Here is a 15450-nt window from a genome sequence, read left to right on the forward strand (position 1 = left end):
TTCGTGAGCTACAGCTCACTAGAGCTGTTTGCTTTAAGAAAAAAATACTAGTGATATCACACTTAGGGCAAGGCAGACAGTGCCAGATTAGGAAATTCAGTGAATCACAGGAAACATGCAACACATAGGAAGGTTTCTGAGATTGCTGTGTGTGATTTGGAATTCTTGGTGGGGGTGGGTGAAGAACAGGACATATAGGTAAAATGAACTTGAACTGAAGTAAGACCAGTGCACTGGCTCAGAGGAAAACAGCTGTTGGGGGTATGCTGTGGGGAACTAAAACCTGTAGATAGGACAGGGTAAAGAGTCAGGCATATGGGGGGAGGGGAAGGAATCTCTACAGAATCCAGCAATCAGGAAGGAAACAGCAGCTAAAATAAGCTGATGGGTGGATGAGGAGGAAATAATATTAAGCAGAGAAACAGATAAGGCCTAAACAGCGGGAGAGGGGAATGATCGTGAAGACAAAAATACCGGAAACAGGGCGAAACTCCAAGAAAACAATAAAGAGTTCACTCAGAGGAAGTTTCCAAGACATCTGTATATAAATGAAAGAAGCATATCAAAAATAAATAAAATAGACACTATAGGCAAACAGGTGATATATCACAAGCTTGACATGAGAAAAGTCAGTGAAGGATAAATATTGAGGTGTATAACTTTGCTTTTAGGAAATCTCAGAGTAGAAGAGAGACTAGTAGCTTTAGACATACAGGAAAGTTTGGAAGTAAATGCAATAAGACATCATGGAAGGAACTACTATTGAGGTACAAAGATTAGATAGTGAAGGGAACTATAGAGAAATAAGGAGGACAGATACCTAGTTATCACACTAAAGATAGGAGAGCCCAAGTTTAGCCTCTTGTTCTCTGAATCAACAGAATTTTTGAGAGTTGCAGAAATGTTGCTGAAATACTCAGGACAAGGAAAAGGTTGTATTTTCTGCCAATATGATGTTACCCTACAGGCTGAAGCAAATTAAAGCTGCACTCCTAAGGGGTACATATACTAGTTTATGGCTTTAGCTGGAAAGCATTAATTCCTAAAAGATCAGGTGGTCCCAAGCAGGAAGAGGAATTAGATGATCTAGATCCTGACCATCTACAACTTCTGAAGTTCCCTCCATCATGCAAGATCAGGATTATTCTTCTTCTTGTTATAGGATTTTTTAAGAGATATTTTATTTTTGAAAAGCCACTTTAAAACAAAACAAACCACTAAAGTAGTTTGGGCTGCAATTAACATCCCAAAGTCATTTATTTTGTGACTTTTTAGGGCTAGGTTAGCATGCTAAACCCCACCGGGAATCAGGGATTCTCCCTCCCAGTGGCATAGAGCTCCCATTTCTAGCCTTTTGGGACTGTGACATATCACTTTTGAAGATGTGACCATTTAATGAACTGAAAAGCTGTTACTTGCCCAGGATTAAATCTTACCTATCCTGGGATACAGACAGGTGTACTACGGGGGAGGTCAACATTTTAGAGAACAAAACATTTCTATGTCAGCTTTTTTTTTTTTTTTTTTTAAATTGTACCTGTTTGAAGCATGAGTTCTGGGCACTGGGGTTGAGGGGTATATAAATGACTTCATCCTCCATCTACATAGTACATTGATTTACAATGATCCAAGCTTTTCCCAATAAATCAATTAGCAAAATCCATCTCTGATTAACAATTACCCTAAAATGAATGATATTGCTCATTAGCATTAAAAGAATGATTCATTCTTTTTCTTCAGGATAAAATACAGCATGTTGATCTCTAATTTAAATTGGGGTGTTTTTTTTAAATAGTGTATTTGATATGCATAAGGTAGGAGAGAAAACAATGAGTCTCACTTGCAGCCTTTGTTAATTCTTGGCAAGAATATACTGTAATACGTACACGAATGAATGTTCGGAAATAGCCATCATCTAAGTACATACATATACACAATACTGTTTTCCTCCACACCATTCCCACAACAGGAGCTGCCATGTTTCATTGATGTTCTTCAGTACTGCCAACACCAAAAATTCAAAAAATCATGAATCAGACCCTTTAAAAAATCATGAGATTTGAAAAGATTAAATCGTGGGATTTGGTCTGTCTGTGATTTGAACCCCCAACTACTCCCAATATGTCTGCGATAATGAACAGTTAAAACTAATTCTGTCGTGCACATTGATTCCAGCTCACTCTGCTTCTCCAAAATCCATAACTGCCGACATCTTCTGTCAAAATAAGCAGCAGATCTTTAATTTGCATAAAATTAGAGAAAAGTGTATAAAGTGCTTCTGATAGTGTTGAAGCTTTCCAACTTCTCCCAAAACTCAAAAATGTCATCTAAATAATTCTGTATCCCTTCTAACCCCTCCCCACTACTAGGCCAGCCTTTTGTCTGGTTTTAAGCTTGACAGTCCTGTTTTATCAAGGTTTGTCTGCTGTCTGGTACCAGTATAAAACTGGACATGGTTTTGCCCGGCATTGGGCATGGAGGACGCCATTTTGAAGAGCAAGCCATGCTGCTTCCGCTGGCATCCTCCAGGGGCAGAGTAACGCAGGCAGCGTGGGCCCATGACATTCCTGGATGTACCAGAATGTCCAGTATTTTGGGGGTCATGAGTGGCCACCTTACTATCCATTAATTATCCATTCCTACAGCAATCGATTCTGCACCTCCAGCCCTGTAATGCATGTCTGCCCTCAGCTCCAAATCAATCATTTTTTGCCCCCCAAGCCCACATCAATTCTGCCCACCCGGTCACACAACTGTCCCTGGCCTCCTGCCACTGCAGATGTTGTACACCCAGTGGTTATTAACCTGTGGTCTGTGGACCCCTGGGGGTCCACAGACTAAGATTTCCAAAGGGGTCCGCACCTCTATTAGAAATTTTGTTTAGGGGTCCACACATTAAAAAAGGGTTGAGAACCACTGTTCTCTACCCCCTACCAGGACGGAGAGCATCCAGGGATTTTTCCACTCCCCTCCCAGTCCTGGGACCGTTCCAACAGCAGTCATCTTCTGCCCCTTCCCAGCATGAGGCTGAAGGAGAAAGAGGAGGAAAGGAGCATAGATGAGCTGACAAACTTATTACAAGAGAAGAGGGAACAGAGTCATCCTGAGCTGCTAGTCTCTGATTTCTCCCCCCCTCCCCCCCAGCACCTTATGAAAGTGATATCAGCTGCTTTTTGCTCCCAGAACAATTCTGCCAGCCCTTGACAGGACAGAGAGCACTGCCTGCAGCAGCTGTGATTGCCTGTCCATCCCCAGGCGGCAGGTAGTGGGGAAGGCAGACAATCAGAGGAAGTTTTCCCTGGGCAGGCCTGAAAATCACATGAAGACTTGAGTTTCTTCACATCATGGTGTGACTGCTCATAGCATATGCCAAAATCACCTGTGAGAGTGAGCAACGCCAATTCATTCTGAATGTTATTCTTTGAGTAACAGATCACTACAGATCAAGGGACCAGCCTAAATAACTCCTGCTGTTCTACACCTTAGGACAAAAAAGTAATGAAGAAATAAACAAAATAAACCACGGAATTACACCATTTTATTACATTTAAATGACTACTGTAACAATGAATAGCTACATTAAAAAGAAATCTTCCAGAATCAAAACTTTGTTTCCTTGCTTTGTCTGAATTAGATAGTAAAAACCTGCCACTGGATAGAATAGGCCAGCAGAGCTGAGGCTTGATTCTGCTTAAATGCCACATGCAACCACACAAATCTGTGCGGAGTGCCAGTCAGATCTCACAAGTTAAGCAGAGTCAGGCTATGTGAGCATCTGAATGGAAGAAGAAACACCAAGGTGCTGCAGGAAGGGATGTTTGTGATTCAGTCTGTGTCAGAATTAAACCAGAACACCAGCACAGATGAGGTATAAAACAGTGGCCTTAACCATTTGGTAGTAACTAAAGATCTTGGAGGCATGGTCCAAATTCCATGCCTACCTAAATTCCCCTTGCAGTTTCAGCTAAATAGTGGCATTTACTTCCAGCTCTGAAATGTTGCTATACACTCTTAAAATTGCCTTATTCCCCTCCAGAAGTTGCTGCATTTCAGTGGTACATGAAGCAATCCCTGGCTTAGTCTGTAAAATGCTCAAGGATGGAAGGTGCTATATAAGTGTAATACAATTATTGTACACTGGTGCACAAATCAAGTTTCCTATAAAACTAGCTATTGCATTTATACAAGAAACACATGAACACATGCCTATACAACTAAATATAAGATTGAGCACTGGTTGTGGTGATCTTACAAAATAAAAAAAAGTTCATGGCCCTTTCTCCAGTTTTTAAATCCCATACTATGACAGAATATTGTTTGGTGTATAATACACCCATCTGAGACTTTCCAGTGTAGTGTGATGTTTATTTACCTTGGTGTTTATTTACTGATAAAGGAGATCCTCACAGGAGTCAAAGGATATCAACTTTTCTAAAGTTAAAATCAATGCAAAGTAAAACAAAAATGAGAAGACCCTTCTTAGAAATTTGCACATATTTTCTTTTTCCACCAATTTTTTTTCATTTACCAACTGTAAGTTCTTCTGAATTTCTTCTGATGATTGAAATGAACACAGATTTCTGCAATTCTGAATACCAATGTTTCTGAAAGCATTGGTAATATCAGCACAGATTTAATACCAGGGTTTGAAATAGTTATTTACAATTCAAACAGCCAGCAGAGGGAGTAGAAAAGCCCAAAATATACTGAGTCAAAGAAAATAAAGGCAGTTAAGTTTAAACAACAATAAAAAAAAAAAAACATTGTGTGCAGTGTTGTTGTAGCTGTGTTGGTCCCAGGATATCAGATAGACAAGGAGAGTGAGGTAGTATCTTTTACTGGACCAACTTCTGTTGGTGAGAGAGACAAGCTTTTTGAGCTTACACAGAGCTCTTCTTCAGCTCTGGGAAAGGTACTCAGAGTATCACTGCTAAATACAAGGTGGAACAGATTGTTTAGCATAAGTAGCTAACACATATTTCAGGTTTCAGAGTAGCAGCCGTGTTAGTCTGTATCTGCAAAAAGAAAAGGAGTACTTGTGGTACTAATAAATTTGTTAGTCTCTAAGGTGCCACAAGTACTCCTTTTCTTTTTACATATTTCAGGGACCATTTAAAGTGAAGTGGCAACTCCTCTCAAGTCATATGGGGGAAAGGGGTGGGGGAAATGCTGGGGGAGGGGTAAGTGGGTTATAGATTGTTGTAATAAGACATAAATCCAGCGTCTCCATTCAGTCCACGAGTTTTAGTATCAAAGTTATGAATTTAAGCTCCCAGGTTCGTCATTTGATGGTGTTGTGCAGCTCTCCTTTGAGGATAAGGACTCAGAGGTCGAATATAGAGGGATAGTTTTATTAAAAGCATTCACCTACAGGTGATAATGGGTTGGTTTTTGGTTTTGTTTTATTGTCCTTTAACATTTTCCTGTGTGAGCTGGAGAACGTAGTGATAAAAAAACATTAACATCCTAAAAGTATAAAAGGTATAAATTCTGTGCTAAGGAAAACATGCCATTTTGTATTTTTAGAAAATAATAAATAGCAAAGGAACAGAGACTATTCTTTAAACGGTGTTATTCATTTAAATCTCATTGACCAAACTACTATTAAACTGAAACCCTGTATAATTTTGGATATATTCAAGCCTGACACTAAACTGTGCTCTGTTTTTAAACTATGAACATACATTCAGAGAATATCTGATGGGCGTGTTTTATAAAGCAAAAAGTAAATTAAAACAATTTCAAAAATTTACTGGAAGCTGCTACGTACACTCTATTGGTATTAGAATAATGAAGGAGAACAATTTTAAAGCTGAATAAAGGGAGGTTTTGGTCTGTACAACAGATTAAAAAGTTGGTAAGAACAAGTATTTACTGAGTTTTAGCAGAGATAAGTGACTCAGTGGCTTGGGTGTGAAAGTTATATAAACACATACATATGTACCCATCCTAACACTCTAATTTCCACCAGATCAGATTAAATGACAGGAGGGAGGTCAGTGTGGGTGTCAGGACACTCCATTACAGTTATAAAGCTTTAATCCAACAAAACACAAAAAACCTGTCCTTTTCTGAAAAGTGGCATCTCACTCAAGTGGTGTGGTCCCAGTGTCCATTTGTTTGCTTCTCCCACAAAGATTCTTCTGCTTTCTTTCACACTGCCCCTTCCACAAGGAATGCACTCCCTAACTGATATGTGAGATCACTACCTCTGCAACTTAAGACCTAATTCTGCCATGATGCCTACAAGAAATCAAAAAGAAAAGGAGTACTCGTGGCACCTTAGAGACTAACCAATTTATTTGAGCATGAGCTTTCGTGAGCTACAGCTCACTTCATCAGATGTAGCTCACGAAAGCTCATGCTCAAATAAATTGGTTAGTCTCTAAGGTGCCACGAGTACTCCTTTTCTTTTTGCGAATACAGACTAACACGGCTGTTACTCTGAAACCTACAAGAAATCAGTCAGTCAATGACGCTGGGGAACATCTGATTTATTTATAAAATAAATCACAAGATTTAGAGCCATGAAGTTGTTCAATAGCTAACCTATGTAACTGCATGAGACTTTTATCATTACCCTGCTCGTCACTGCTCCCATTCCCTCCTACTCCCTGATATATACAATTTTTTTCAAAAGAAACAAGTGAATGCTCTTCATAGCAAGGCCCCTGGTGTTCCTACATGTTTGCACAGAGCAACAGAACAATCCTGATATGGCCTTTCAGTGACACCCCAAATCACATAAATAATTGTTTATATTACTTCAGTGACATTTCTACTCCCATAAACAATGCAGAACCAGCACATTTATAAGAGTGAGAGCCAAAGCCTATGCTGGCTACTGCATCATCAACTAAGTTCTAAAGTAAGATTCAATTGCAAAACCTACTTCTGCTCAGTCACACATCTGAATCACTGCTGAAGACAAACATTTGTCCTACAAAATCTTGATGACAAGTGATGATACATAAGCCAGAGATAAAATAGCTTGATCCCAGGTAGAATTTCCTATTAGCCAGGCTAACAGGGGCATTCAAGATACTACTTTAGCTAAAATCTCATCCTTCCCCACACTTCCACGTCTCACTACATCCACCCTTTTTGGATGATTACTTCATACTGATGCTTTAAGTTTGCACATTTAAATGCAGACAAACTCGTGGCATCACAACAAAGCATTATTGAGACATGAGATTGCAAACATGAGGCCCAAAGTATTAGTGTCACAATAGTGTTTCTACCAGCAAGGTCTCCAATCTGCAAACACTTATGCATACGAGTAATTTTCTGTATGCGAGTAGTCCCCTGGGACACGCACATGGAAAGTTATATGTGTGTTTGCAGAAGTGGCCTCTTGGAAATTAAGACCATTCCACAAAAAACCGGAATGGGTGGCAACTTACAATATCACAGCTACTGTGGAATTCCACTGGAGGATGGACCCAAAATCAAGTCTTATGGATTAGATTATATTATATGTTTCCCAAAGTTTATTTTATATCCCAAATTATCTTAAATATATAGTTTTTAAAACTTTGAAAAACACAATATAATAATAAAGGACATTTACCTGACCCACTGCAGGCCAGTGCAATGCTCTAGTTGTGACAAAACCAGTATGTGGCATGTTTGGGCATCACAGCAGAGCAAGAACCAGCCAGATGTGGCATGAACTGATACTGCAGGACCTGAAATAAAAAATATAATCAGCTTTTAGCTAATATTTTGAATGCCACTATTAGCCTGGTTTGCGTGGACGTGTCGAAGAGCAGTGAGGAAATAAATTCCTAGCAACTTCATCTGAATCACAATGCTGAGAACTTCAATTAGGTCACCTCAACGTCTCTTTTCAAGAAACCCATCCCAATTTCCATAACCTTTCCTTATGTAAATTTCATTTAGTCATTATATTGTGCAGTTTTTCAAAGATTTTATTTACACACGCACAGTGTTTGGGATAGAAAACAAACTTTGAGATATGCATAGTATAATCCATCAGACTCATTATCTTCATTACCCTGAACTACCTCACCTTCTTCATAACAGTAATATCGTTCTTACGATACTGTAAGCAGTAATGCAAGCAGTATTCCAAATGTGGACTGACAAGTGCATTTTCCAAAAGATATTCTGCCTTTTGCAATAGCCCCGCTAAAGCTGTCTAGACTCTAGTATTCTGTTTGACTTTCTTCCCTTATTTATTTATTTAAGAGCTTCTCTGTGAACTGGACTCATGTTTTCAAAATATTTTACATAATAATCCTTCAAATCCTTTTCCTGATGAAGTGTGCCAGAGAACTGCCCAACTGGCAGAAATTCACTGGTTTAGTCTCTTGTTCTCAGACTATTTATTTTAAAATATCTGACTTGTGCCATAAGTATGAGTAGCGTTCTACCATCTCTCTCAAAGTGGGAACAGGAATAAAGACAGCAAGAAACCCCATGGCTTAAGCTTTTTCTTTTAATTTCTATTTCTACAAACACTTCTGGAATTAGCTATACATGTTTGTAGTGTGATAACACTGTGTATGTGAACATGCATAAACAGCTATATAAAAATTTGATTGTATGGCAGGGTGACATGCTGATCAACATGGAAAGAAGTGCCAAAGCATGTGTGAGGGAGTCCTTTCCCATGCCAATCAGATCACAAAGCAACAAATATTCACTATGCTAATTACACTAAAATCACTGATGAGTTATCAAGCAATGTGGTGCGATTTTAGGTAGCATCCCTGCAATTTTTACTTTACTTCCAAAATGCCTATATTTGTGTATGTAAAATAGCTTTTACATGCACCCAAAAAAGTCAGCTAATCAAACTGAACCTGTGACATTAAAAATAATTACGATTCAACAGCCTTCTAGTTAACAGACCCCTATGGCAATAACCAACTCCAAAAACTACCTGTGATTTTTTTTTAAATGAAGTAACTGGATGTCAAAATTGGCCCCAAAACATTTTCACACTAATACAGTTACAATACCCTAGGGAGGAAAAACGCAACTCAGGTTCCAAGTAAAGCAGAGAAAGCTTAATTCAGTTCCATAAATATTTGCACTTGGGTGAAATGAATTTCTCCTAAAACAGAACCAGGGGTGCTGGAACAATTTGTATAGCAGCGGCACCGAGAGCCACTGAACCAATCTGTAAACCCTGTATATGATGGAAACCACTTCAAGTCAGGGGGTGCTGCAGCACCCCCAGGTCCAGCGCCCAGCACAGAAAGGACCAATCCAGGCGCGTGGTCATAGATTGGCTAGTTCATGCGGCTCATTAAGCAGAACAGCGAGAATTCCCAGAAAAAAAAGCCCGTTTGTCCTTCCTTCTCCATTGTGCAAACCTCTCCCCCAGCCTCCTTTCACAGCCAGAGCCTGGCAACTGCCCCCCGGGTCCAGAGCTTCCAGAGCGCGACTCCCATCGCCAGTCCCAGCAGCGAAGGGCGGTGGAGAGACGCGAATGCGAAGCGCAGCACGGCCCTGGGGGCGGGGCTGACACTCAGGCGCGGAGGGAGAGCCCGGCGCTGGGTTATGAATGGAGCGGTCCTGCAATGCGAAGCCTCGCTCCCCTTTCACCACCTCGTGGATTTGGCAGCTCTTCGCTGGCTCCCCGCTCCCCCGCGCCATGTGCTCCGCTCCCGGGCACCCGCCCTCCTCTCAAAGCTGCCCCCCGTCCACGCTACCCCCTCCTTCTCCGCCGACAACCTTCCTCCCCCCGGCCGCCTGCCCTCCAAGCCACCCCGCCACGTGTCCCCCCCAACTGCTGCCGCCACCTCGTCCCTCCCATGGAGCACCAAGGAAACCCCCCCACACAGCCCGCTGTTGCGACCGGACAACTGCGAGCCTGCCCCCAGACCCCGACTGAGCAGTGCAGGGAGGAGGGACGTTGGGTATATTGGTCTCATTGCCACCTCTTGGTACTTTTGTAACTGGGCCCACCGACACCTGCTTATGTGTAGACCGGGGGGGGGGGGGCGGTCTGACCGCTTCTTGTGGGGGTGGTAGCTATTAGTCGTACGGAAGTCCCTTGTAACTGTCCAGACCCATTGATTTCCGCCTCCTGCCACTCGGGCACCAGCCACCCCAGCGGTATCCCGCAGCTGCACAGAGCACGTGTTTCTGCCGTGGCTGTTGTTATCCCGGCGGCACGAAAAGCCACAGCCAGGAGGAGAGGGCATTGGCTGCTGAAGAGCGACCAACCACACACCCATCTCCTTGTGTCGGATCTGACCGGAGCGTGGGGTTTTGGTTGGTCTTCTTCAAAGCATCCCACCCTTTCTCGTCCCGATTCCATATTCTCTGCTGCTGCTTTCCCGCCCCCACCTGGAGATAGCAGGAGCTTGCTGATTTTACGACTTTAGGCAAGTCCTGAGCCTGGAAAGGGGGAAAGTCTCCGATCCTCCCCCGTGGTACCCACGGCATGAATGGCCACACAAGCATGCACCAACTCAAACACTGATTCCCCCCGCGCTGCAACTGATTCTAAAACAACGCTCGAGAGATAAATTCCGAACACATCATAGCCTCCCCCAAAATAAAACTCAGTCCACCCACCACCCCCTTCCGCCATGCACCCCATCCTCCATGCATCTCCACGCACCCCGCTCTGTGCATCCTGAGCCACCCCATCCTCCCCACGCGGAGAATAAAAGGCCTTCCCCTTCGTGTAGCTCCCCCAAAACACCCCCGTCCTTGCACCCAGCCCTCCCTCCATCCTCTCCCCCCCCCCCCGCAGGCAAGCAGCCAGTCCCTGCCCTGAGTGTTCGGTCACCTACTTGTGCCCAGGAAACAGTCTGTAAACCTCCTAAAGCAGCTTGTAGAAGAAGATCCATCTTCCATGTCTGGCCTTAGCAGCAGGGGAGACGAGAAGGAGAGGAAGGAGCCTCTATGCCGCTGCCTAGGGGTCCTGCTCCTGCCGGGGCCGTCTCCTCTGATCCCGTCGCCGCGGGCGGCTGCTCCTGCAGCACCCAGGAAATTGTAGGACCACAGACGAGAGGCAGCTGGGGCCAGGAGGAGCCGCGGCTGGTGCTGCCGGGGTCCGGCGGCTGGAGAGGGGAGCAGCAAGCCCTGGATGGAGGAAGAGAAGAACAGCCTGCTCCTGCTGCTGCTCCTGCTGCTGGGATGGACGATCAAGGGAGCTGCTGCTTCGGCTCCTCCAACATCTCCTCCTCCTGCCGCCTCTCCTCCTCCCCCCTTTCCTTGGAGACTTGCGAGCGCAGAGGCAGGGGAGGGGGGGAGGAGAGGAGGAGGCGGCGGCAAGAAGCGAAGGGAAGAGGGAGCAGGGGCGGGGAAGAAGGGGGCTGGAGGAGCCCGGCGAGGAGCGGCGGCGACTCTGGGGACGATGCTGGAGGAGGCGGCGGCGGCTGCGGCCGTCCCCGCGGCGCGGCGGCTGTTTGGGAGCAGGGCAGAGGAGGAGCTGCAGGCAGCCGAGCCGCTTCTCGGAGGAGGAGGAGCCCGGGCGCTGCCTCCGCTGCTCTGCCCACAGGAGGGGACCGTGCCGGAGCCGGGCTTTTCCCCGGCGGCAGCCAGGGGGGCCTGGGGGCGGGCTGAGAGCAGCCTCTCGGGGTTGGACATCTGCCCGCCCGGAGGCAGGACGTTGGCCGGCGACACGCGAGCGGAGGGGAGAGGCGCGGCGGGCGAGGCGCTCTCCCTGCCCCCCAGCAGATTCCCCCCGGGAAACAGCTTCACCCCCCCTCCCCCCGCTTTAGGGCGGAGGGACCACGGCGCTGCTGCGGCTGGTCGCGAAGCGGCTCCGCCCCGGGTCTCCCCCCCTCCCCCGGGGGCCCCCGCGCCGGCACGCGCTCGCCTCGCGATTTCAAGACAGCTGGAGCGTCTTCCCCGCCATGCAAATATTTCCGTGCGTGTGTCTGCGAGGGAGGCGGAGAACCTGGCCGCCGCCGCGCGCCCTGCAGCTCCGGCCCCCGCCGCCAGAAACCGCCCACTGGCGGAGCTCTCGCTGCCCCGGCTGCCTCCGCGCCTCTCACGGCCCGCCCGGCCGCCGGAGCCACAGCACGCGCGCTACCCCCGGGAAACGCTCGGGCTTTGGGCTTTTCTCTCTTACGAAGAGCGGGAGGGGGAAAAAATCCTTCCTAGGGGGTCCCGTGACCGAGACAGCTCCAGCTGCGGAGCTCAAAGAGGCTGGGTGTGAGCAGATGCGATGCAGCAGCGGCGATGGGAGCGTGAGGTAGAGGACTGCTGGGAGCATAGTCCACTCTCCGCTAAACACCACCGCCCCCTTCTCTCGCTTTATATAGAGAGACATAATGATGTGCATAACCACACTCCCCCCCCCCCCTTCATTTATTATTTTATCTGAGTCTCCAAGTTTCTATTACGCTCATGAAGCCAGAAAAATAGTTCACACGTTTGAACCCCCCCCCCATAAACCTCATTCTGCCCCGCCCCACCCAGAGCTATACCCTGATCTCCCACGCCGGGTGGTGCAAATCTGATGTAAATGCATTAAATTCGCTAGAATTACTCCAGATTTACACGGAGCGTAACTGGCAACGGGATGGGGGTGGGGGAAGAGGAGGCGTGCATGCAAGAGTGGCACATTAAAGTTTGTGGTTGAATTTAGGGCATATACACTCAGTGGTCAAATGAAGTAAAAGATAGCTTTAAGAAGGCTACGCAAACAAAACAACACAGCCACCACAAACAAAGAAACCCAACCTTGGCTCTGCTTGAGCTGATGCCTCACTAATGGGAGACCCCTGGACAAACCCCATGGTGGCTTTCCAGGCTCTCTCATTTAGCAGCACATGGACCTATCGACACCGCACAGTTTAGGACCCACAAAGAAATGACAAATAGCAAAGCGGGGTGTTTGGAAAATAAACCTCAGTTGATCAGAGTGTCAGACAAAACAATACCTAATAATGGGGAGGTCTGTGCCGGGCAGCAGTGACCCAAGCACATCCTCTGGAGAGGTTTGACACGGGGCGGGTTGAGGAGCTCCACAAGAAGGCTACACAATCCAGATTTCGTTCTCACTTCAAATCTTTTTAAGCACCACATAGAAAAGGAAAAGATAGGGGAGTTTTAAATATGCCCTTCCTGCCCTTCACCCTCAAAAGGGAGGGGGGGGGGCTTACTGCAGTTACAATACGATATGGATAAGTATAAACAGCCAAACAAAACAGTACCACGCGCAGAGTTACAACAGGATGTAAGGAGAACTGCTCCCTGTAGTAATAATGTCCTTCGCACATTTTAATACCCTAATGCTGTCCCCCCTCCCCCACCGTAGAAAAGTTTTACTCTCTCTAAGGTGCATGGTTAAAAACAAACTGTTACAAAGTTCAGGGGTTTGATATTGTCTTCAGTAGAAATCAACTGCCTGCCTGCCTTTAGTTAAGCTAGCCATTCGTGAAATATTCCCCCATTATTTTATCATTTTTGTTTCTAAATCGTAGTGAAAATTCGTTAGCTAACGGAAATTAGTCTCATCAGGAATTATATCAACATTAGAAATTCCCAGGGAAAAGAAAATACAGCCACCGACTTGCTTATTAAAGAGAGCTGCGTTTACATTGGGATGGCCGTTCTTTCATGGAGAAAAAAACTTGTTCTCGCAAGGAAACTATTTTCCCCAGACATCCAGCAGTGTAAAATCCACAAACAAGCTCGTCTACTGTTCCTTTCTTATTCTGACAGTTGAGTCCCCGGTGCTGGGGGCATTTCCTTGCATTTGCTGTTGTTGGGGGGGGGGGGGGAGGAGTGGAGGATTTGCAGCAATATCCTGAAAAGAGGTCCGATCCTATATTAGGTTCAAAAGGTATTAGCTAAGAAATTTAGTATTAATAGTAGTCGCATCCAAAGAGCCGTTTTCCAAACCCTTAGCTCTTCCTCCAAAAAAGAAAAAAGTCCTATTACAACTCTATCAAATTCAGACCATAACAAATATATTTTTCCTTGGGGAGCACACACATTTTTGCTATACTATCCCAAATTTAAATGAGGTCTTCATTAGTCTAATATAAGCATTTAATATAAACTTCCCTCCTTTACTAGATTCAGTCTCATCTTCAGTTATTATTTACTCCCCCTCCCTATTTGCCAGTTTTAGTATATAGAGCAAGCTACCTACAGTTCTCTACGCTTTTGCAAAACTGATAAGAAAGGTCTCTTTTTTAAAAAATCCTCATTATAGCAATGCCTTGTTAAATGCTTTTAGAGCTATTACTGGGAGAACAAACCAAACTCTTTAATTAAAGATGATTCAAATTTACATTCCTGCATATAATAAGCCACCATAAACTGAGTTAACATAAAAAGTCAAGGTCTAATTTGAACTCACAAAAGCAAAGAAATTATTCTTTACTTACCCTTTTGTGCTCACACATTGGAACGGGGATAGTATTTCTGTGGACTAATTTCCTTTGTTTTGATTTTTCTATAATAATGTAAAATAAGGGGAATTTGTTTAATTATATGTATATGGACCTATTGAGGCTCTTTCAGAGACCTGTTGAGTTTTGCGCATTATTCTTATACTTAAACACAGTATACTGTAAAATCAGATCAGCATTAGTATGTGCATAATGGATCAGAATTACAGAACATTTCTGCATTTTGCATGCTCTTTTTGAATTGGTATCATAACACTAGCTCACATTTGCATATTATGGATTTAGAATATTAATCCATAGAAAAAGCATGAATTTCAGAAGTATTTGTATGAGTATTAGCACTTATCTGTATTACATGTATATAGTATTATACATATATAATCTATTGCATATCTATCATACGTTCATATTGATAAGTTGTGTTACATGCATACTTTATATATGTGACTGCACGTATTAAAAGGGTCTTGGTCTACATGATACAATAACTAATTTTAAAATATATTTTTGTCAGACACAAAAAAAACCAGCTGTAACTAGTAATAGTCTGTTTTCCTCTAGGTCCACCTTTACCTCTCCATGGACCTAAATATTTAATTGCCAGGTTTCATTCCTGAGTTAATTGTTATGGCTAATTTATTTATAAACCCCCTGAACACAGGGGTTTATATTAAGAATCCTGAAAAAGTTGACAATTGCAATTGAGAAAGAGAACTACTTATAATCTTTCCATTTTAACCCTTCTCCCCGAAGTAGCTACTTATTTTCCACTCAAAAATACTAACACAAAAGTAAGATTTTGTCCTTTATTGTAATAATACAATTATTTTTACTTATTACTTCAGGTACAGTTTTTAAAAGGCTAGGAGGACTACTATTTCAGTTTAAGGATCAAAGCCCTGATGTATCATCACCATTAACCCTGAAAATTATCAAATGAGATGGTATTTCTCTCAAGATCATACAACCCTCCGAGTGAAATACTTTTGTCAGTTATTTGAATGCTTGTAACTGTGGAAAACAATCCACACAGTTTGCAAAATTTTTGTTCAAGAGATCAAAACAGATTAGAGAACTCATTTTAAAAAAACAG

At 44.0% G+C, this 15450-nt stretch overlaps 1 protein-coding gene across 3 annotated transcripts in view; it reads right to left on the bottom strand.

Moving 5' to 3' along the window:
• The window catches only part of PDE10A (phosphodiesterase 10A), a 568598-nt gene that overhangs the window by 277318 nt on the left and 275830 nt on the right, over positions 1 to 15450 (bottom strand). The window contains exon 1 of one of the 3 annotated variants that reach the window (XM_048844031.2): positions 10779 to 11641. The exons of 1 other annotated variant lie outside the window; for it this stretch is intronic. In XM_048844031.2, coding sequence (XP_048699988.2) covers positions 10779 to 11577 — 799 coding nt within the window. In that variant the 5' untranslated portion in view covers positions 11578 to 11641. Of the gene's footprint in view, positions 1 to 10778; positions 11644 to 15450 lie in introns of those variants that run through there. One more of the 3 variants, XM_075126851.1, reaches the window with a different exon arrangement.

This window comes from Caretta caretta, chromosome 3, assembly GCF_965140235.1.
Source record: "Caretta caretta isolate rCarCar2 chromosome 3, rCarCar1.hap1, whole genome shotgun sequence".
NCBI classification, from domain to species: Eukaryota; Metazoa; Chordata; order Testudines; family Cheloniidae; genus Caretta; species Caretta caretta.